Source organism: Besnoitia besnoiti, assembly GCF_002563875.1.
Source record: "Besnoitia besnoiti strain Bb-Ger1 chromosome Unknown contig00015, whole genome shotgun sequence".
Classification (NCBI taxonomy): domain Eukaryota; phylum Apicomplexa; class Conoidasida; order Eucoccidiorida; family Sarcocystidae; genus Besnoitia; species Besnoitia besnoiti.
Genome location: NW_021703917.1, coordinates 1,536,676 through 1,558,024, shown reverse-complemented (window position 1 = coordinate 1,558,024; position 21,349 = coordinate 1,536,676). Strand labels below are relative to the sequence as shown.

The 21,349-nt window shown below is 62.1% G+C and overlaps 2 protein-coding genes across 2 annotated transcripts; one reads left to right on the top strand and one right to left on the bottom strand.

Moving 5' to 3' along the window:
- Positions 1 to 1,511: 1,511 nt before the first annotated feature.
- On the top strand, positions 1,512 to 9,115 carry BESB_029290 (uncharacterized protein; the record flags this gene model as incomplete). Its single annotated transcript, XM_029361603.1, has 9 exons — positions 1,512 to 3,008; positions 3,634 to 3,837; positions 4,335 to 4,429; positions 4,865 to 4,978; positions 5,373 to 5,546; positions 6,026 to 6,104; positions 6,352 to 6,429; positions 6,997 to 7,438; positions 8,103 to 9,115. 9 exons carry the CDS (start codon positions 1,512 to 1,514, stop codon positions 9,113 to 9,115), a joined length of 3,696 nt encoding a protein of 1,231 aa, XP_029215503.1.
- Positions 9,116 to 13,472: 4,357 nt separating this feature from the next.
- BESB_029280 (AP2 domain transcription factor AP2XII-8) lies at positions 13,473 to 19,423 on the bottom strand (the record flags this gene model as incomplete). Its single annotated transcript, XM_029361602.1, has 3 exons — positions 13,473 to 18,296; positions 18,626 to 18,697; positions 19,019 to 19,423. The coding sequence occupies 3 exons, from the start codon at positions 19,421 to 19,423 to the stop codon at positions 13,473 to 13,475; spliced, it is 5,301 nt and encodes a 1,766-aa protein (XP_029215502.1).
- Between the last annotated feature and the right edge of the window lie 1,926 nt (positions 19,424 to 21,349).

The window sequence follows — 21,349 nt, the reverse complement described above, 5'->3', positions numbered from 1 at the left end:
GATGCGAAAACGCGCGGGAAGAGAGGGCGGGCGACCCGCGCATGCGCAGGCGCGCGATGTACACACGCGCTGCGTTCTGTGGTCAGTGTGCGCGTTTTCAGGAAGGCAAATGCCGGCAAAAAAGACGACCTCCCCAGGGAGCGGAAACGCAGAGGAGACCTGAGGAGGAACGCGCGGCTGTTGCCGTCTACTTCATCTTTCCCTCGCGCGCCGACGGCGCCGACGGCGCTTTCGCTGGCTCGACGGCGCGGCTGTCTATCTTCTCTGCTCTGAGATATCTGTATTTCCCTCAAAAGCATTCAGGAGCCCGGAAGCAAAGTCGGGCGCGGGAGAGAGCGAAGGCAGCCTCATCAGAGGCGAGGATCGTGGAAGAGGCGAAGAAGGGACGGGGGGCGACCGCCGGCGCACGCCCCTTCGCCTTTTGGACCGGCTTTGTCACTTCGTTGGGCCCCGAAGAGCGAAGAAGAAAGAGAAGCATGTTGCTCCAGCGTCGGGAAGAAGCGCGAATGCTGTTTGGAGCCTCACGACGGCGCAACCGTCCCTCTCGGTCGCTGCTTTCCACGCTCCACCGCAGTGCCCTCAAGCCGCGCGCCTCACGGCCGTTTCCGTCCACGTTGCCTTGCCTAGATTTACGTATTTTGCTCTAGTTGCAAGCTGCTCCCAGTTTTTTGTTTGTTAGTTCGTTTATAGACAGGCGCGAGTGAGCGGCGCATGGACGCCATACGCATGTGCTGTGCTTGCGCGCAGGGAGGAGGGCTGCATGCCGTCGGCGTAGCTTGTGTTCCTCGACGCCGGTACTCTTCTCTTCTAATTAATTTGCGTCCCTTCTTCTCTCCTTCTCTCCCGTGTTCCCTGCCTGGGCTCGAGAGAGGCCCGCGAGCGAGGCGAAGCGGGGTGAGCACATCTTCGAGGTCCCTGGGCAGTTCGGGACGAACGGGTAGACGCCGAGGGAAACTCCAAGACGGAGGGCGCGCGGGAAAAAAACACCCCCAGGGACGAGGCGCGGAGGCCGCCGTTGCATCGCGTCGAAGTTCGAGCGAAAGCTCTCCAGAGAGGAGGGAGGATTTAACAACCTGGCGGAGGGGGATACATGGATCCTGAAGCCGGCGGCCGACGGTAGCATTGATGCGGAAGAAAACGAGTCCGTGGCGCAGAGGAAGAGACAGCGCGTCTGAGGAGTGCGGCGCCTCAACAGCGATTTCCTCCGTGGCAGCTAACGGGAGAGGAAACAGCCACGCCCTCCCCCCCTCCCACCCGCCCTCTGAGCGCCTTTCGCTCGACCCGCCGTCTTCTTCTACGTGTGCAAAGTGAAGATCACGCGACAGACCTTCCTTGGCTGATGCGTCTGTCGCTCTCTACTCACTCCGGTCTTCGTCCTTGCGTTCTTCACTCGACCTCCTGCGTCGTCGCCCCTTCCACGCCCTCCGCCGCCTGTGTGCGCTGTCGTCCCTTGGCCTCCGCCGCAGGGGTCGCCGTCGCCCGAGCCCTTGCCCTACCTTGCTCGTCTGAGCATGGACACCTGGCGAGAGGCCTCCGCGCCCGCCCCGGCGCCCGCCCCGGCGCCCGCGCCGGCGCCGCTTCGGCTCCCGTCGGCGGCGTCTCCGCCGGGCGCGCAGAAGGTGGCGAAGGCGAGCGAGAGCGACGTGCGAGCCTGGTTGGGGTCGCCGACCCACGGTGGGGAGTCGCCGCGGTGCCTGCTGCCTTCTTCGCGCTCTGCCAACCCCGAGAGCGACGCTCCATCCTTCTCCTCGCTGTCGCCGTTCTCAACGCCTGCCGCGCCCGACAGCCACAGCGCGCCTTCTTCAGAGAGCGGCGCCGATGCCGACGCCGACGCCGACGCCGACGGTGCACGCGCGAGGCCCTCTGAAGGCGAGCAGCGGGGAGACGGGGAGCCGCGCGGGCGCAGTGACCGCAACGGAGGCGCGGGGGAGGAGGATGGAGGTGAAGGCAGGACGCTGGGTCAAGCGAGAGCGAGCAGAGAGTACCCAGCGCAGGAGGTCTGTGGTGTCGGCGCGCGGCCGCAGGCGCAGGCCGGGCGGCGCGGCGGCACCGGTGCCGCCGCTGCGGCCTCCTTCTTCGTGAACCACGAGTCTGCCTCCTCTTCGTGCTCGCAGCCGGCGAAGGGCTCTGAAACGCTTCCGCCGGAGAGCGTGAGCCGGCGCACGTCGCTGTCTCGCTGGGATGAGTCGTCGCTTTCTGGGGCGTCGCTGGCCTGCGCGCCCGACGCCGCGCAGCAGGCGCTGGACTTTACCTACGCGCGCGCCGCGGGGTCGCATCATCGCCCGCGCGGGCTGCCTTCTTCGGCCTCGCACGGGCTCAGCGCCTCCGCTCGCTCCTCGTCGTTGTCATTCCTCCAACACCCTGCGGGCACACTCAGTTCGCCCGCTTCGCCGGGGTACGCCTCGCTGCCTTCCTGGCCGCAGGCCGCCTGCTTGCAGGCTTCTGCTGCCGCGGCGCCGCATGCGCAGACGACCGCGGCGCTCTCGCGCTGGTCCACTCACTCGTTTCCGCAGCAGGCAGCGACGGCTGCGCCCGCGCCTGTCTCGGCTGCAGTCCCCGACGCGGCGGGCGACGCCGCCCGCCAGCGGGCCTACGCCTACTTTTTCGCGGAAAAAAAGGGCGAGGAAGGCTCGCCGCGGGCGGCGGCGCGAGGCCTTTCCTCGAGACTCCCCACTCGGCCGAGCGGCAGCGCCTCCTTCGCCCCGCCGCTCTCTGCCGCTCGCCCGACTCGCGAGCGCGCACAGGTCGCAGCAGCAGCGGCAGCAGCAGCGGCAGCAGCAGCGGCAGCAGCACCGGCAGCGGCGGCCGAAGACCTCCGCGAACGCGCGAAAGACGCCGAGCCTCGCCGGCAGCTCTCCAACGTCTCGCACGTCTCCTCGGCGCTCGCGGCAGGCGGCGCCACCGTCAAGCAACGCACCGTTCGAAAAGTAACGAGCAGCGGCAGCGTCCTGCCTGCAGACGGCGCCGATGTCGAGGTTGCTCAGGCGTCTCAGTATGGAGACCTCCAGGTGCGTGTGGTGTCGCACAAGACTCCCGGATGGTCGATGATGAGCTCGTGTGCGCGGCTGCAGCCGCCCAATATAGAAAGCAAATCCGCTCACACGATATATCTAGAGCTACAGTCGTCAAGCGTTCCATGGCGCTCTGTCAACATGCACAGTGCAGAGAGGGAGAAAGAGAAAGATACATGCTGCAGATTTCGGTTTCGTTCGAACGAACATCGAAACAGGCTTTCCTGCGGACGTTCGCCGTTTTCGTCCACGCGTGACTCGGGTTGCAGAGGTTCGGTTTCTGATGTCGTTTTTCGTCATTTCTGTTCCTTTTCGGGTCTCTTTGCTGCCGTTGTTTGTGTCTGCGCGCTGCCCGCTTTTTTAACTTTTCATGCGTTCTTCCTCTGCGATGGCCGCCGTCGTGCACTTCGTTCTCCCGCTTTTTCTATCTTTCTTCCTCCGTCTCTCTCTCGCCCGCTGTCTCTTCGGCGTGGTTCTCTCAGATTCTCTTCGCTTCCTCTGTGTGCGGTCTTGTGCGCTCTCCCCCCGGCTTGTTTTCTCTTACTTTATTGCCCTTTTTTCGCGTGTGTTCTTCCTTCTTTCGCGTGTGTTCTTCCTTCTTCCGCGTGGTTTCCCTCCTTAGGTCCTCGTGGACATCGACGACACGCTGCGCTCCAGCGGCGGCGTGACGTTCCTCTCGGTTTCCCTCGGCGGCATCGACACGCAGTACGAGCGCGGCTCCTTCTATCCGGGCTGTTTCCAGTTTCTGCTTGAGCTCTCTATTTACGGCCTCCGCAAAGATCAGAAGCCGCTCTCGCTCGGTGTCCTCACTGCGCGCATTCCCCAGGTGCGGTACGAGGTCTTCGCTGTTCGAGCGTCAGAGTCGCGTCTTTATTCAGTTTCGTGAGCAGAGTTCGAGACTCGAGACAGAGAGGCCCTCCAACACGTATGTGTCGCCCGCTGCCGCGAGGACCCCGTTGTTGGGTGGCAGGTAGCGTACCGGCCGCGAGGCATCTCGACTCGGTTTCGCGCGCCTCGCGAGTCGCTTCTTTTTGTCTTCGGAGTGTGCCGCCTTCTCACGAGGCCTTCTCGCGCGCGCGCCTACGTGAGGCAGAGTCGCAGGATGTTTTTTCCGCGTGTAGAGAGAGGGTGGCCTGACGATACGCGCGTGACTCTCGTGACTGACGGCCCCCTGAATACTCACTCTGAAGAGAGATGCCTGCGTCTCTCTCGAAAACCGCGCACCCCCGCCGGCCTGCATACGTGAGCCTGCATGCGCGGTCGGGAGTGTCCCCATAGACGGGTTTTCACGCGTACGGAGAGAGAAGGAGTTTTTCCTTTCAGGTGCCAATCACGGCGGACAGCATGTTGAATCAGAAGCTGCGCGAGACTGCGCAGAGGCGAGGCATCCGCGGCTGGGGCATCGACTGCAAAAATAAGTAAGGCAAGGCAGAGACGATGAGATGGGAAAAAGCAGACACGGGGCTGGCGAGCTGCCAATTGATCGCGTGCGGCCTCTTTTCGTATCCAGCGTTTATGTCAAGTGCCAACCGTCGCATACGAACTCCACGAATACCTCGACATTCACTGTGGCAGTCGCCGCCGAGCGAAGGCCGCGAGAGCGGATTCCGCGCCGGATGCGTGGAGCCGAGACGCGAGGAGGAAAATGAAGCCTGGCGGGCTCGCGGGGCGATTTCCGGCTGTCGAGGGCGTGCTTTGAGACGAGGTCTTTTCCGGATTTGTGTCCCGAAAGTAGCTCCTTTTGTATCCGCTCTGTGGGCGGCCGCCGCATCTGCACATCGGCCGGCGACGCCCCAGAGGACCTCGTGGCTTCACTCTTTCTGCGTGTGTGTGTGTGTCTGTGTGGCTCTCAGAGTCCTCTACTCGACCTTGAATGAGTGGATTTTTCCGAGCGAAAAAGGGAAGCGGAAATTCGAAAATCTCATGCTGCTGCACTCCAAGCTCTCCGCCTCGCACCCCAACATCAGGTGCGTCTCGCAGAGGCGGGCCTTGCCTCGTCTTCGTTCTGCGAGGGGGACTCTCTCCTGTCGAACCCGAGGCTGCATGCCGGAGTTCCTGTCTTCGTACACGCGAGAGAGTCCCGAGGGCATTCACAGCCGCGTGTCTTCCATGCTCTCGCGAAGCCGCCTGCCGATAGACTCTGGTCACTGCGCATGCGCTGGCGGCCGCATTCGAAGCGGATAGGGTTTGCGCGCCTCTGCATCCAGAAGATCGGTTGAGTCGCGCGACGCGGAGCGAGGTAACGCCGAGAGGCGCGCACCCGTTTAGAGATCTTTGCGTGTCGATGTCTTGAAGTGAAGAAAGCCGCTGGCTGGCGGCGTGCAGGACGGCGTTTCCGGCGTGTGTCGTGCGCTTTTTCAGATACGTCTGGATTGGAGACACAGGCGAGATGGATCGACACGCAGGCGAGATGATGGCTCGCGAGATGCCTCACGCCGTGAAGGCGATTTTCCTTCATTTTGTCGGCGACTACGGAAGAAACTCGAAAATGCCGCGCGACTACTTCGTGAACGGCGTGCCCATTGTCTTCTTCAGGTCGGACGTGCCCGCCTGTGGCAAATCTCCGCGCGCTGTTCTGCGCGGGAGCGCCAACTCAGTAATACCTTGCCCTCAGCCCTCACTCGCTATCTATTCCGCTCAACGCCCGCGTGTCTGTCCGTGTGCCTGTCTGCGAGGCGAGGCGCTACCAGCGAGTGGCTGAGTGGCGCGTCGTTTTCCTGGATGCCTCTGCGAGAACCCAGCTGGGCAGGCGTCGACCTCCGCTTGTCTGCGAGCTAGGCGACCTGCAGGCAGTCTTGGACACTGATGTGGAGTTGGGGTGTTCGTGCATGCCCGCAGCCGAATCGGAGTCTCTGCGTTGAGCCTTGCATGCACATCGCACGCGCATATGTTTTCGAATCCGTCTTTTGAACGTGTGCCGTTACTTGCGCGCAGACGTGGGTTCTTCGGCTGCTATGAGATGCAAGTCTCTGCTTTTCAGTCCTCCAACCGTGGCCTCTGCGTGGTTCTCTCAGGACTTATATCCGCGCAGCACGGCGCGCCGTCGACCTCGGTCTCCTCGACAAGCGCGGCCTCGCGCGCACGATGGTGCAGGTACGCGCGGCGTCGATTCTGCGCGGGATACGCAGCCTGCAGAACGCCCGGGAATCTGTCTGACATACCCCCCCCCTCCCGCCGCTATGCACATGCGTCAAGAGGCGCGCCAATTGACCACTTGTACGCGCTGATAGAGCCGGGACAGGCGTTCAGTGCCACACAACGCCCAGGCAGCGACAGATGCACGCTCCTTTCCGCGCGGTGCGACGCTGGCTTGGTTTTTTTGCTGCGTGCGTCGCTGCAGGCGGTCGCTGACCTCGACGCGATGCACAACACGCCGTCGGTGTCGACGAAGTGGCGAGACATCATTTTCGATGTTCGGGTAGGCGGCGGGGCTGCCAGCTCCGGGGTCAGGCGCCTACCGTCAAATCCGGTTAAATTCGGCCACCTTCTGCGTTCACTCACTCGCATAAACAAAAACATCTTAGTTCCTGGAATACCGAAGATGACTTGGTTAAGAGACGCAGACATCCAAGTCAGTTATGGTGGCGGGACGCCGCTTCTCCACTGGACTGCTTGAAGGGGGGAGCTCCAGGCCCACTGAGACTCAGGCCACTGCAGCGCAGCGCCTATGGCAGACTGTCGCCGCGGCGTGTGCTGGGGCTTCGCTCTGCTCCCTGGGGCCTCGAGAAACGCATTCAAACAGGAAAGATCTTTACACATATTCATGCACACGTATGTATATATATGCACATATGTGTATATGTATATATGTACGCATACGCGTATATGTATGAGTATATATATGTATATATATATATATATCTGTATGAGTATCTCTATAAATGTGTGTGTATATCTGCGCGGACGCGTAGAGAGGGGTCCCGCGTCGGCAATCAGGGAGCTGACGCTCGGGAGTTCTGCGTTTTTCTTTTCTCTGCATATTCAGGACGCAGAGGCCCTCGTTCCGCTGAAGGGCGCGACGCTTCCGCCCCTAGTGCGCACGCGGGAAGTGCTCCATCGCCGCATCACGGAGATCAAAGGGGCGCTGGAGCGTTTCCGGGCGAAACGCGGCGGATCTTCCTCCTCACTGAAGTCCCAGCAGTCAATCGGGGACGCGAAGGCGCTGCCTGCGGCCGTTGAGCCTGCGCGCGGGCACGAGGGTCGCGGCGCGAGTCACGAGAAGGCCCCGCTCGTGCCTGCGAAGGCCCTGAGTCTCCACGACGCCCGACGCAGCAGCGGCGAGCGTCTACCGGCGGCGCTTGTGGAGCGCGCGGCGGAGCACCAGCGAGAGGACGAACAAAGACGCAGAGATCGCGCGAGAAGCGGCCAGCACCCGGACGCAGGAGATCAAGAGAGCTTCGACGTGCTCGCGCCCGCCTCAGCCAGCCGTGAGCCAGCTGGAACTGGAAACTGACGCACACACATTTTTACAAATATGCGTGAATAAATATATATTTACATATAGGCATATACGATATACACAGACTTGCGTTTGTAGTGAGCGAGGAGGCGGAAGAGAGGAATACAGCAGATGCATCGACAACGCGGAGATAGCGAGAAGCGAACACGGATGCGCGGCGACGCAGCACGCAGAGAGGATAGGTAGCAATCCCGAGACAGATAGCTGGAATCGAGGACGCATGGCTCAGGGAGACACCTATGTGTCTAAGCCGAGAGAGAGTTGAGGGGCCAGCGCTGTGACGAGAGGGCATGCGCCGGCAAACAGCGAAGGGAGACGTGCGAGGTGCTCTGCTGGCCTGCCCTCTGCTCTGCTGGCCTGCCCTCTGCTCTGCTTTGCGTGTTCGTTGACCTTTCCAATCTTTCGTTTCCTTTCTTCGGGGTCGCATCTCGTCTCTCCCGTTCGCCCTGCGTGCCTAAGCGCTGTGTACCCGATCGCGTTGTGGGCTCTCGGTTTTTCTCCTGCCCGCCAGTCTCCTTGCGTGCTTATGACCTTTGCGGCCTTCTCACTCGCTTGGAGACTTCCGGCGCCTCCGTTGCACGCCCTCTTCTTTGTTCCTTTTCGCGGTCTTCTCTTCTAACTGTCCCCCTCAGAGCCGTCCTCGATCGACCCGCAAGCGGGCTCCGGAGAGACTGCGGAAGAACTCTGGCGGCTCCAAGAACAGGCTTCTTCGGCCTCGGAGTCGTCGGGCGCGCCGGAGGAGAGCTCATGGGTCGAGGTTCGCTTTGACCGCGCGACTGGCTGTTTTCCAGTGCTGGACGCGCGCGGGGGCGCCGGCGGGCGCGAAGGCAGCTGGCGCCCGAGCCGCGCGGATAAACATGCCCCTGACGGCGGCACGGAGCGGCCGTTCTACCAGACGCTGCTGACGCATCCTTCCTCGCAGAGCTCCAGCGAGTTCGCCGTCGTCGCAGAGCCCGAGGCGGCCGACGCCCGCGCAGGAGGCGAGCTGGAGGCTGCCGAGGGGGCGGGGAGAGATCGCGCCGGCAGGGAGAGAAGAAGCCGACCCACGCGAGACGAGAACGAGGATCTGCTATGGGAGCGCGTCGCGCCACACGAGGCGGCGGAAGGACGCAGGCGCAGCGAGAGGCGAGACGCGGAGGCGCGCCGGGAGAAAGAAGATATCGAGTTGCTTGACCTCGCGCCCAGGCGCAAAGAGAGCGGACAGGCCAGCGAGGGCGCGAAGAAAAAGACCGGGCGGGAAGTCCTGCCGCCGTGCGCGAACAAACATGAGCGCGGAGATCCGGCATGGAGCCCTGACCGCGTGCGGCCGTCTTCGCCTCTGCTCTGTGGGCTCTCAACTCCGCTTGCGCCGGAAACCAGTGCGCCTTCGTCGCCCTCCGCCTTCGCCTCTCTCGCGTCGTCTTCTTCAGTCGCCTCGTCCGCGTTCGCTGCGCCTGCAGACGCGCCTCTCTTTCTCGACGAACCGCAGGAGCTGCCGGCGCGGTGGCTGAGCCGCGAAGGCGAGGAGGGTGGGGCGACCGGAGAAAAAGATCGACGCGGCGCTTCAGGGCACCGCGAAAGAGCTGACAAAGACGCACATCAACGGCCAGCAGAGAGCCGCCACAGCTCACATCGCAAAAAACGCGCGCCCCTGGACCTGCTGTGACAGGCAGATTCATCCGGGAAACTCGCCAGCTTCGGAAGGGCGCTCAAAAAAGAGAAGAAAACGGATGGCGGATGCGCAGGAGAGGCCTGGCGCGGCGTCGACCTGTGCCTGCGGCGTAGCCGTGGAGGCTGCCCAGCTTGTCAGCATACACACATACGCACTTCACATGCGTATGGTTTTTTCCCTACCGCTCAGGAACGAGAAATGGAGCTAGACGGATGCAGCTCGTCGATGACATGTCTGTACGCACACATGTGAGACGCGCGAGTCTCAAATCTGTTTTCGTCTTTTTCTGCGCGCCTTTCGGAAGTATCTTACCCCTTTTTATCGCGGCGCGTGTAAAGCATGCATGCACTTTCAAGCATTTCCGTGGGATTGCCTCTTTCCTTTCGTTTTCCGAGGCCCGCCTGGTTGACTGCCTCTCCACGAATGCCATTTCGTCTGGGCTCCCCTCCAAATGCTTGTACTCTTTAAGATCTTCACTGCTTCTTGCTCCTCACCCTGCTACGTCCCCTCGACGCGTTTTCGCCTCAGAACACACGCAGGGTTTAGGGTTTGAAAAAGCCTAAACCCTAAACCAAGTCTTCACAGTCTCACGGCGGCAACGGCTGGCGTGCGCACAGCCTCGATAAACATGCTTTCACACATGCACGTTGTCGAATAGATATATATTTATACATATATTTGTACTTATATATGTACATATATACTTATCTACGCTGTCTGTCTCTGTTACGAGGCAAGGCGACCTGGAATGCGAAGATCCGCTGCTGATGCCCACGGCATGGAATTACGCGAAGGAGCGTTTCCACCGAGGGACGATATGCAACCGGTATCGGCTGAGGTTACATCGGAAGCACCTGCGTAGCGTTGCATCCACAGCGAGCGGCGTCGAGCCTATGCCGACCTGTTGGTGGACTTTTTGAGAGATATTCGTGTATACGTACAGATGCCTGTCGGAGGCCAGAAGTCATGTTGCAGCATGCACTCTGGCGCCTGCGCTGCCCCGCATCTCTTTGACAATGCCGCCGAGCCTACTAGCGATAAGGAGAAGTGCTCAGTGAAGTATGTGCTGGCTCGCATCTACCTACGATACGTGGATGAATAGATGTTCACGGAGAAATAAATGCGTGCGGCTTCCACGGCGAGCTGAATGCACGTCTGTGTGTCCTAGCGGGGCTACATTGCTCCCAGTGACTGGCAGGAGAGTGCGGCAGAACTGCCGCCATAGGACGGCGCGACGTTGAAGGCCGAGCCACGCGCTGGAGCGGAGTTCGTTTCCTATGGCAATAAGCAAAAAAGTTGACGGTTTTTCTTCATGGTTTGTACGCGAACGCCTTTGCTTTCGGCGAAGGAAAGAGATCTAGCTCTGACGCTGTTCTGCGCACGCCGTGCGACGCGGTGGGGCGCCAGTGAAACTGGAGAAACGCCAGCCTGCCGGCTGGCGCTGCTCTCGAACGTGCAGTGCTTCCCAATATTATACAAAACACGGAGAGCCAAGAGGAATGGCAGAATTGCTTGAGAGATCGAGGCGAGAAGTTCGCGAGCTTCTCTCCCGGCGTGCAAGTGTCCTCTGGAGACGAACCAACCTGAGGAAGGAGCAAACTCCAGCCGTCGCACAAGCTCGTTCTTCATCCACGCGCTTTCGCGTTCGCGCACACCGCCGAGGAAAACGCGAGAGCCGACTGCCTCTGCGGCGACCTACTCTCGTCTCCGAGACTGCCTGAGGCCGCACTGGATTCGACGCCCAGACGCATGTACGGATGCACCAGCAGGGGCTCACACTGCGCATGCGTGCGCCGAGGGGAAGTCGAGGCGCCGTGATTCGCCGCACAGAGGCACACGGTAGCGGGCGCGGCCCGGCAATGAAGTTCCGCGCGAGCGAACCAGCAAATCGCAGCCCACAGCAACCCCTGGCGACCAGTCGACCGCCCCTCTCGTTCTCCTCACGCCTCCCCTGCCCCCCCCCTGCCCCCCCCCCCCCCCCCGCCGCAGCGCAAGCAGCGCGGCCTTCCAACAGGATGAGCCCCGCGCGGAAGGAGGACTCTTTTGGGCTCCCCTTCGACGAGACGGCACAAAGAATCAAGAAGCCAGCTACCGAGACACCGAGACACATGCAGACCGACCCGAGCACGGCCATAACCAAGTAAGACAAACGGCGCACCCGAAGAAGGTAAACGGAGCGCCGCACACGTGAAAAGAAGCGAAGTGAGAAGACAAACGCCAACGCCGTCCCCATGAATATACCTGCCAGTCACCCTTTCTGCGTACCTTCTCAGGTTCCACTATCCCTCGAGAACGGAAAAACAAAGCATGCCTCCCTCGCCTTCATGATCCTGCTCGAGACCACGACCACCCTCCATCCCTCTCATCGCAGAACTCAAGCCCCCCCCGCTCCATCCCTCGATGCCGCTCTGCACTTCTCCCCGTTTCATTCCTCCACTGTTTACTACCCGCCTTCCATGTATCGCCCTTAGTAGCCGTGCCAGGGCTGTCTGTTCCTCCCTGTTTGCCTCACCGTCCCTTTCACCGCCTGCTGCTATCCGCCACCCGGCTCCGTCACGCGTCGTTTTGTGCCGTACCCGTCCTCCTACACTTTGCGCAGGCCGCGGACAGCCTCTCCATCCGCTCCACACGCACGCGTCCCCGCTGCGTTGCAGCCCTTTCCTTCCTCTTCAGTTAAACTGCCTTCTCAGACTGTTTCCACTGCTTGTCCGGCGACAGAAGAAATCGGAAGGCAGGTCTGTGGAAGTCGCAGCTCGCCGCGTGTGAGTAGCGGCGCTGCAGCAGAAAGACTCAGCCGAGTGAAATGGAGGACTCAAATGCAGAAGAGGCGAGAGGGCAGGGCGAGGCTCACAGAACTGCGTGTGCGCCTTGCTGGTGGACCTGCTCTCTTCAGCTTCCACGGGTGGCGATCCTTCACTTCATTCTAACGCACGCACGGAGACCTTCCATCTCAAATGAAAAATGCGGACGTCTGTCTTTAACTGCTCTCGCGTCGACCGTCCTAATATGTAGTCATGTTGGTACGCCGTAAGCACGAAACCAAATTCTGGCTCGTCTACCATGGCGGTGAGTTCTGATCAAGCTGTTTGGGGAGTGAGGGGAGTACCATGAGGTCCCAGACCAAAACGCGAAAGCCCCGCCTCTTTGAAGATTGGCGCGCGCAGGGCGTGAACGGGTTGCCTCTGCGCACACGCGCGGATTCGGCGCAGACGCGAAAACCGAAATACCTTCTTAAAGGAAAAATCACAAACAGCAGCGAGGGAGAACGCGTCACGCGATAATCAGCCCAGCCGCACGTACATGGCAATGCGTGTATGCTCACTGATTCACACGCAGGCGGGGAGAGCTATATAAATTTGATGAGGCGAGGCACACACGGTAGTGACGTCGCGCCTCCGCCGGAGGCGCAAGACGACGGACGCAATACACGCGGAAGCGAAGACGAACGGCCAAAGTCGAGAGTAAGTGGAAGGCCGAATTGAAAACAGAGGAAAGACAAGACATGTGCGCACCTTGGAGAAGACAACCCTACGTCGAAGGCGCCACTGCATTCTCTCGTCACTCGGATGTGCTTCTGTGCTGCGCGTACAAAAACCTACCACGCACTCAAAAGGAAAAGAAACGCGAGACACGGCGACGCCCGCCCGCCCGGCGGTCCAGCAGCCGCGCGAGAGAGAGAGAGAGGAATCAGCGGGCAGCGAGCGAGAGCAACGTGAAACGTTTCGCTGCGTTCACGCGGGACTCAAAAAACATTGGATTCCAGCAGATGGGGACAGACACAGACGGAAAGAAAACCCGCAATTAGCGCTCCATGACATGTGCATGCACACCGCAACTTATATAAAACAAACGGCGCGACTGACTCGCAAAGACAAATGCACAAGGGAACACATCGGCGCAACTCCGTTCACCGACTCTACGTCGCTCCGTCAGGAAGGCGTCTGCCTGGAGGCACTGAGGCGCGTGCTTCCTGGCGACGAAGTCGAGCGCGAGAGCCGCGAGAGACCAAGAAAAGAGAGATGAGCGACGCGACGGCCGGTTGAGATGAACTGAGAGTGTGCAAGAATCACAAGCAACCTACCTCACTACATAGCTCCTGGCGACCAGGCTCCTTGCCACCAAAAGCGGAAATACCACGTGTGTTGGCGTAATGTCCTCTACACTAGTCTAAAATCGCTCCTTTCCTTCCTCCATTCTACACTGCTGGCCTAGCCGGCATACGCCGCTTCCCGCGGCACATGACTCAAGATACTGCCAGCAACACAGACAGGCGTCTACGACAGCCCACACGATCACACATCCGAATCCTTTCCTCTACCATGTTTTCGCCCTTCATTTCGTAACTGCCTCCTCAAGCCGAGGCCTCTGCAACAACTGAGACAGGCAGCGGCCCTGCAGTCGTGCCCGACGGCGCGAAGGGAACACCGGGGCCCGCGCCTGCGGTGTCTCCACCTGGCGCTCCAGTCCCTGTCTCCCTGCCCGCCACCACAGCCGTACTCGGGTCCTTCAAACCGCCCGTCGCGGGACCGTGAGCCGCGGCAGACGCGCCGCTCGCAGCGTAGTTGCCTCGCTGGCCTGAGGACTGCGGACTGCATTCGAGAGGCGTCCGCTGGAGAGAGCCTCCGACATCGTGCTTGACGGCAGGGGGCGGCAAGAGCGAAGGACCTCCGACTCCGGCTCGGTCTCCGCCGGGCAGCACGTTTCCTTGGGGCAGCCCGAGCTGGCCTCCGCATGCGGGTGCCGCTGCCACGGGCAAACGCAAACCAGCCCCCCCTCTCTCTTCAGGCTTGACTGCGGACGACATCTGCTGCGTCAGCGCGCCTCCTGCTTGCGCTGCACGCGTCCCGCTCAGCTCTCCAGACACGTTATCATTCGCGCAGGATGCGGGCTGCGCCGTCGGAGGGGCTCCAGAGCCACCTGAGAAGAACGCACCGAATTTTCCTGCCTCGCTCGTGGCCACGGCTCCGGAGCCAAATCCTTCCGCGGCGGCATTCGCGGCTGAGGCCGCGGCCGCCGCCTTCGCCGCCGCCTGCAGGACCTCCGAAGCGCCACCCAGGTCGAGTGCAGGGAGAAGCGGAGAGGCTCTACTGAAGGCCGACGACGAAGACGAGGCGTGAGACTGGAAGAACGAGAAGTTCTCCGGCGCCGCGGTGCCTCCCGCCTCAGGCGCGGTCTTCGCCGCAGCGGGCGGCTGCCCCTCCGCTGGCGCGGCAGCCGCGGACTGCGAATCCTTCCCCGGCGACGGGGACGACGCTTGGCCGTCAGACCGCGGAAGCGAGAGCGAGCCCCCCGCGGAGGCCTGCGCGGCGCGCGCCGCGCTGCTCGGCAGAGGCGCCGCGGGCGGAATCATCAGAGACGAGGTGACGGAAGGGGACGCCAGCGCGAAGGACAGGGGCGACGCAGAGAGGTTTTCGGAGAACACAGGCGGGAGTGAGTTGCTGAAGAGCTGCGGCGTCCCGTGCGGCTCCAACGCAAACGGGCTCGCCCCCAGCGACGCCGACTGCGGCAGCAACACGAGCCGCCGCCCGCTGCCGGCCGGCCCGCGCCGCGGCGACGACGGAGAGCCGATGGGCGCCGGAAACAACGAGGGGCCGCACGGCGGAGACTGCCGCGGCGGCACGCAGAAGGGCGAGAAGGGCAGGAAGGCAGAGGGCGAAGGAGAGAGACTAGGAGATTCAGTGACAGACGAAGAGATGCATTCACTGCCGAGTCCAGGCTGCGACGGCGCGCCTCGCCGGCGCCATGCTCGATCTTTCTCTGCAGCTCCGCATGTGCAAGGACCTCCGGCGCCTTCTGAACCCCCCCTGCCGCTTCTGCAGCAGCAGCCAGAGCTGTTGCCTGGGAAGACAGGCGACGCCAGGAGGTCGCTGATCGGCGAAGAGAGGTATGCGAGCGCGTTCTTCCTCCCACTGGACAGACCGCCACCAGACGCCTCGTCCTTGCCATCGCCATCTGCAAAAGCATGACGCTCTGGCAGCGAGAAGCGCTCACTGTCTCGCTCTCCCCTTCTCTCGTGTCGGCTTTCGCCTGCTGGTCGCCCTCTTCGAGAGGCGTCGTCCTCGTCATCCAGGAAGTCCTCGTCGTGCCGCCCGTCCGCGCTCTGCGTGAGGCAGCCACTCTTCTTGCTTTGGTCTTCCTCGTCGTCGCCGAGGTTTCGGTTCGACTCATCCACGTCCGCTGCCGACCCCGTGCCCGACCTGAGGCGCTTCTCCGCCAGCATACGCTCGCTCTGTCGCAGCGACGTGTAGGAGGGCGGGAGGGCCGAAAAACACAAGGACGACGACTTTTTGCTCTCGAGAGTCGGCGAAGACGTGAATCCTGAGGGCGCACGTCTGCCAAAAAACGTGGATGGTGAAGAGAGGACATTGCCCTTGGCTGAACGTCGCGGAGAGGTCGACCGGCCACCGGAATCGTCTGCACGGTCTTCCAAGAACCGCTTGCGCTCCCCAGTCGCCGAGAGCACGAGAGACGACGACGACGCGAGGAGGAGAGGCGACACATCCACGCAGCGGCGCTTGAGCGCTCGTCCTGCGCCTAGGCTGCAGCTCGGCGACGACAAAAACCCCCCGGGGCGACACCGGACTGGCAGGGAGAACGGCGGAGACGGAGGCGGCGACGGGATGAAGGAAGAAGACAAGAAGGAAGACGCAGGCGGCGACGGAATACTCGAAAACTGGTAGCTTCGGATGCGAGAAAAGCCGTCGCGGCCTTCTCGAATGCTCTCTCCCTCCTCGTCTTTCTGATCTTCCTGTTCGCACGATGCCCGATCTCTCGAGTCGGGACCGGAGCCCTCTTCGCCGTCCCCCTCTCCGTCCACGAGGGAGAAGAGCCAGGACGGATTCCCTCCTCGGCTGTGACTAAACGACTCGGATCTGCGCCGCCTGGCGCCGGCTGTTCCGCTGCCTCGTCCCCCCGCCGCCTGTCCCTCCTCTTCTTCTCGCCTGTAGAAGGAGCCGTCTTCTCGGCTCGCCTGGGCTGCTGTCTGTTCGTCTCCTTGTCTCCACCTCTTGTCAGCTTCGCCCTCACGCGCCGCCGCCGCATCTCCTTCATGCACCGGCATGTGCACTCCCGCCCCGCCGCGACTGTCATACTCGACTCCCTCGCCTGCGGCCGCAACCAGAGGAGCCGCAGCTGCTGCGGCCCCTCCTTCGCCCTTCACCTCCATTTGCTCGTTGCGGGATGCGGGCTGCCTGCTGCCTCCGCTGCCCACCGCCGAGTCCACGACAACGCCATTCGCCCGCTGCACTCGCACAACTTCCTCCTCTCCTCGCCGGCCATCCGCCTCCTTCCCCGCGACACCCGCAATGCCTCTGCTACTCACCGGCGAGGAGCTCGTACTCGAGCTGCTACTCTCGCTTCCTCTTCTCCCGTTTCGACTCTGATTCTCTTCGTCTACAGTGCTTGCACAGCCAGCACTGGTGCTGCTGCTGCACGCTGGAGACCCTCCAGCGGCCACACTCTGAGCCTGACAACCCACAGGCGCGCACGAGGCCGCAGCGGTCCCTGGCTGATGCGCAGGCGCCACGCCGGCGGGCGGCGGAGCACGAGCGGCGTGGTGAGGCTTGCCGTCCGCTGCGCTCGGAGACGAGGCCGTTGTAGAAAACGAGGACGGCGACGTCGCTGGCGGCGGATGAAAAACAAAGCCCTTCCCCAACCCAGGGGCGGCATGTAACTGCGTTCCTCCCACGACTGCCGGCGCAGCGCCGGGAGTCGCGTTCGACGGTGTGGAGACGTCACCCGCTTGAGCGACTCCGGCAGCCGCGACCGCGGTCGCCGGAGCGAAAAAGGTCCGCGACAGGGCTCCGAACGGGAGAAGCAGCCTGAAGCAACCCTCTGGGATACTACGTTGCTCGCCTTCTTCTTTCGGCTGCGCTGTGGCGCTGCCCTCCGCACCCGCTTGCTGCGGCGGCTGCGCAGAGCTCCCTGCCGCGTCGCCTCCACTATTTTCCCGCTGCAAGAAGGACACGTGTGAACCAGGGAGCGACGAAAACAGGAAGTTGCCGCGCAAGCCCCCTCCAACGATGCCTAACGCCGGGTTGTTCACGTGAGATCCTGGAAGACCCGAGGCTGCGAGGGAGCGGACGCCGGATGCGGCAGGCAGCCCTCCACCTGCGGCGGGAGCTACGGAAGACACGCCTAGAGCTGGAACACCCGCGACAGCTTTCGCGCCATCGCCAGGCGCTGCTCCGCTCGAGGCCGCAGTCGCCTGCGCGGCCACAAAGCCTGGAAACAGTCCAAAAAAGGCTGGCGACGGATTGAGGGGGTTGAGCACGGCGCCATTCCCCGCGGTCGCGCCGGCTACCGCTGCGAGCCGCTGGTGATCCTCCACCGTGAGAATGTTGCCGTTCGGGCCCCTCACCGCTGCACCCGGAGTCCACCCCGGCGCCCCCACAACGCCCGCCGCCCCTCCAGCGGCTCCAGAGACAACGGCGGCGGCCGCTGGAAAGAGACACCCTGCGACGCCTTGGACGGCGCCGGGGGCGCCTGGCCGCATGGCTCCGGCGCCGACAGCCGGTGGCGCCTGCACTGCCGCTGCTGGCGCCGATGCGCCCGTGTGGAGCCCAGCAGCCCCAAACGTGCCCGCGGCGCCGCCCACGGCGGGTGGGGGGGGTCCTCGAGGTCCTGCAGGCGCACCGGTTGCTGCGTTCAGCGCCGTCGCCATCCGCGCCGACGCGCCGCGACTGCGCGCGCCCCGCGGAGTTGCCGCCGCAGAGCCTGCAGGCGTGCCTGCCTCGTCGCGGGTCTCATCGCCCTGCGAGGCGCCGCTGCCAGCTGCGCCTCGTCTCCGGTCGACTGGACCGTCGGCAGCCCGTGCGGCGGTGGCGCTGCCGCGGCCTGCGCTGACGGCAAATCTCCCAGTGCCTCGGGGCGAACGACCCGCAGCCGAATTCCCGGTCAAAGGGGTACTTGGACCCGCGACTCCGGCCCCGGCGCTGGGGGCCTGAGAGGCGAGCGCCCCCGGGAGGGAGGCGGCCCCTGCGGCGCTGGTCGTCGCGTTTGCAGATCCGCACGAAGCGACTCTGCGGTTTTTCTGACTGCTGCCGCCGGATGACGCATTCGGGCTGTTTCGCGACGGCAGAGAGGCCACTACAAAATGGGGCGGCAGCGTCCCGTTTGCGTTGATGAATTGGCGGGCTGCCTCAGCTTGCTCCCACGCTCCTTGGACACCATAGCGCTGAAGAACGCAGACAGCCACCCACCTGTTCAACACGAAGTGTCTACCTGATCTTCACAAATTCGCGCGGCACACGCCACCGCGAAGAATCGACTATTAACTGACTCAAAGGCAGAGCGGGGAGACGAACGACGCCGCCGCAAGGCACGAGAATGAAACATCCTTGCTGTACGCAACTCGCAAACGACGCAACTCTGCCGGAGACTGAGGCCTAACAAAGCACCGGAAGCTGCCGACGGAGTATACGGCGAACAACTACATACGTGTGCGTCGGGCGCGCACGCACGGGAGGAAGTACTCCAATTGAGGGGGGGGGGAAAGTGACTCACCGAGATGGAGAAGGACTTCTGATGGCGCCCCGCGCCAGGCCCTTTCTTGATACGGTATACTAACCGAACCTCCTGCACCAGACAGACACAGTGAGCCCAGCCACGCGCGGCTTTCCAGAGTTTTCACCTCACACCGGAGCCCTAGGATACAGATTTGCTCCCCACTGCAGTCTACACATCGTGGCCTGTACAACGACTCTAGCCGGCGCGCGCCTACAGCCGGCCTCGTGTCTCCCTTGCTGCAGCGATGCCTAGGTGTGTCTCTCAGATCCGCCCCCAGTCCTCCAGCGCAACCCAGACTCCCTGTCGTGTGCAGTGGAGAACCTCGCGACGGGCCTGCGGCGATGCTGCTGGTGGAGCGGCTCCCGACGCCCGTTTCCCGGTGCCTCTTACGGCCTTTGTGCCGGGCTGGTAAATGTGTCCCGCCTCAGCTTCAACGGGTTCATACGACGCTGGATTCGCCGCCGAAGAGGGACTCGGCAAAGCCGCAGAGGGCGCTCCTCCGAGGCCGGGGGAGAGAGAACTGGCATCGCTGCTTTGACTCGCAGCTGTGCTCGCCGCTGCGCCAGGAGTGATGGGGGCATCTTCTGCGCCGAGCGGCGCGCCAGTCGGCTGCAGCGCTCCCGGCGGCAGATGCGGAGGAGGGACTGTTGTGGAAGGCGCTGCCATCGTTGTCGCCAGCAGAGCGTCTGGCGGCCTGAATAGTTTTCGGTCTGGCACAAAACTTGGGTCGGAAGACAGAGAGGAATCAGGAACTCGCGGCGTGGCTGGTGGCGGAGAAACCTCGGCACTATGCATCGTTCCAAGAAGACGACGGAGCGGGCTGCCGAGTGCGGTCACGGAAGCGAATCGGGGAGAAAAGGCAGGAAAAAACGCATGCGGTCATAGCCGTGCGATGAACGAGAGGAAAGGAGAGACACAAAGAATACCGGAACCCGGCAAAAATGCGAGAGGGCGGCAAATACCAAAATCCCAAAGCTGGACGCCGGCTGAGCACGACGCTGGTCGTGACCGGCAACCCAACAGGAAAATCGGGATATCCGCGGCGGGAGGAGAGTGAGTCGGGGAAACTAACGGGGCACCGCGGTGGAAAATACGCCCGGTAGCTCGGCGGCCAGAAAACTGAGAAGCGGATCGCTGCTATGCAGATCTACAGGGACAACACGAATCACGGGGCTATCCCTCGGTTCATGTATACGCAGAACGGGAACCGCCGAGACCAATAATCGGCCGGCGAACGCACGCTGCAAGAGCTGCGACGAAAAAAACGGCGGGAACAGTCACAAAGGCTAACAACATGAGCTATGCAGCGCCCCGAAAAAAAATAGTTCTCCCCTTGAATACAGATGAAGCAGAGAATGCAGTCCTCCCCCGGGGCACTCTCCTTGCCGACTCTGACGCACGTCGGAAAGGTCGCAGGCCGCTGCTACGGACCAGTACATGTAGATCGATCTCGACAAAGAAAAACGCGAACACTGCTTCGCCTTTCACGGGAAACCGCCCGAAGAGGCTGCTGCCGTCGCCGGTTTTCCTCTCGATGCGTGCAAACGGCACGATGAGACAGAGACGGCCGATTTGGGAAAAAACCACAGGAGCTGCGACGCAGAAGAAAACGGCTTTACAACCGAGGCAGCGCGACAAAGCGGAAGACTTCCTCCATCAACTTCTTTGAGTAACGCAGGAGACAAAATTCGCAAGAAGTTTTGAGAAATCGCTCCGATGCGACCAGTTCCATCGTGTCCTGATCTCCACTTTGAAGCGTAGAGCACCCTTCTCTGTAGAATAAAAAAGCACGGAGCAGGGTTACAGCCGTGTTCCTACATGCTACGGCTTGAGTTGGTTCGATTTATCAGCTACGCGACCAAATCCGCTGAATCGGCAGCAGCAGTCACAGGCAGAAACAGAGAGACGGCCACGTTTCTGTTGAAATATCCTTCCATGAATAGCGCGCGCCTTCCGTTGCATTTCCTTGTGCTCGTAGTACATATCCAGGGATGATGTGTCGCAGGGCACATCATACGCAGCCTGCGTGCGTGCGCTATCCGGCTCCGAGCGGAGGATCCAGACCATTGCTATTAAACGACACAACAAAACGCGCCCCGAAGGCGCCGGAAAGACGACAAGAAGCAAAGCGACGAGAAGAGATCTAGCATAGCTGAGATGTAGGAGTCAATATTCGCCATCTGCCAAAATTTTGGCTAGCAGAAGCACGTCGGCACCGAGAGACTAGGAAGGAGAGGCGGGGCTCCGAACCAACGATGCGGCAACGTCTCTGTGCTGTCTAGTAACTGGAGGCTGATCTCTCAACTGGTCTTCCGGTGGCTGCGCAGGCCCCGACAACAACGCGGCGGAAAAGAAGCCTGACCAACAGCGCTGATCGTTTGCCCCACACCCAGGCGTCATCAAACGGTCGATTTCGCACGCCCGACCCTACTGCGCCACTCGCGCATCACCACGGGTGGTGCACCACGTGAACTGCGGCGAAACGCGCTGCCGATCGTTTCCAGCGCCGCCGTCGCTACACCCGCATCATGCGTTTGCCACACCGCAGGCGAAACTATCTCCGTGCCGCTTCGTAGCGCATTTCGCCACAGGAAAGCTTCTATTACAGAGAACGGACAACACGCGTTTCTTCACCCAGGCCACTGACATGCGCGTGTAAGCTCGGCCACACGGCGACAAACGTACCGCTGGCTGCATCCCCAGGGCGAAAAGCTTTCCGCT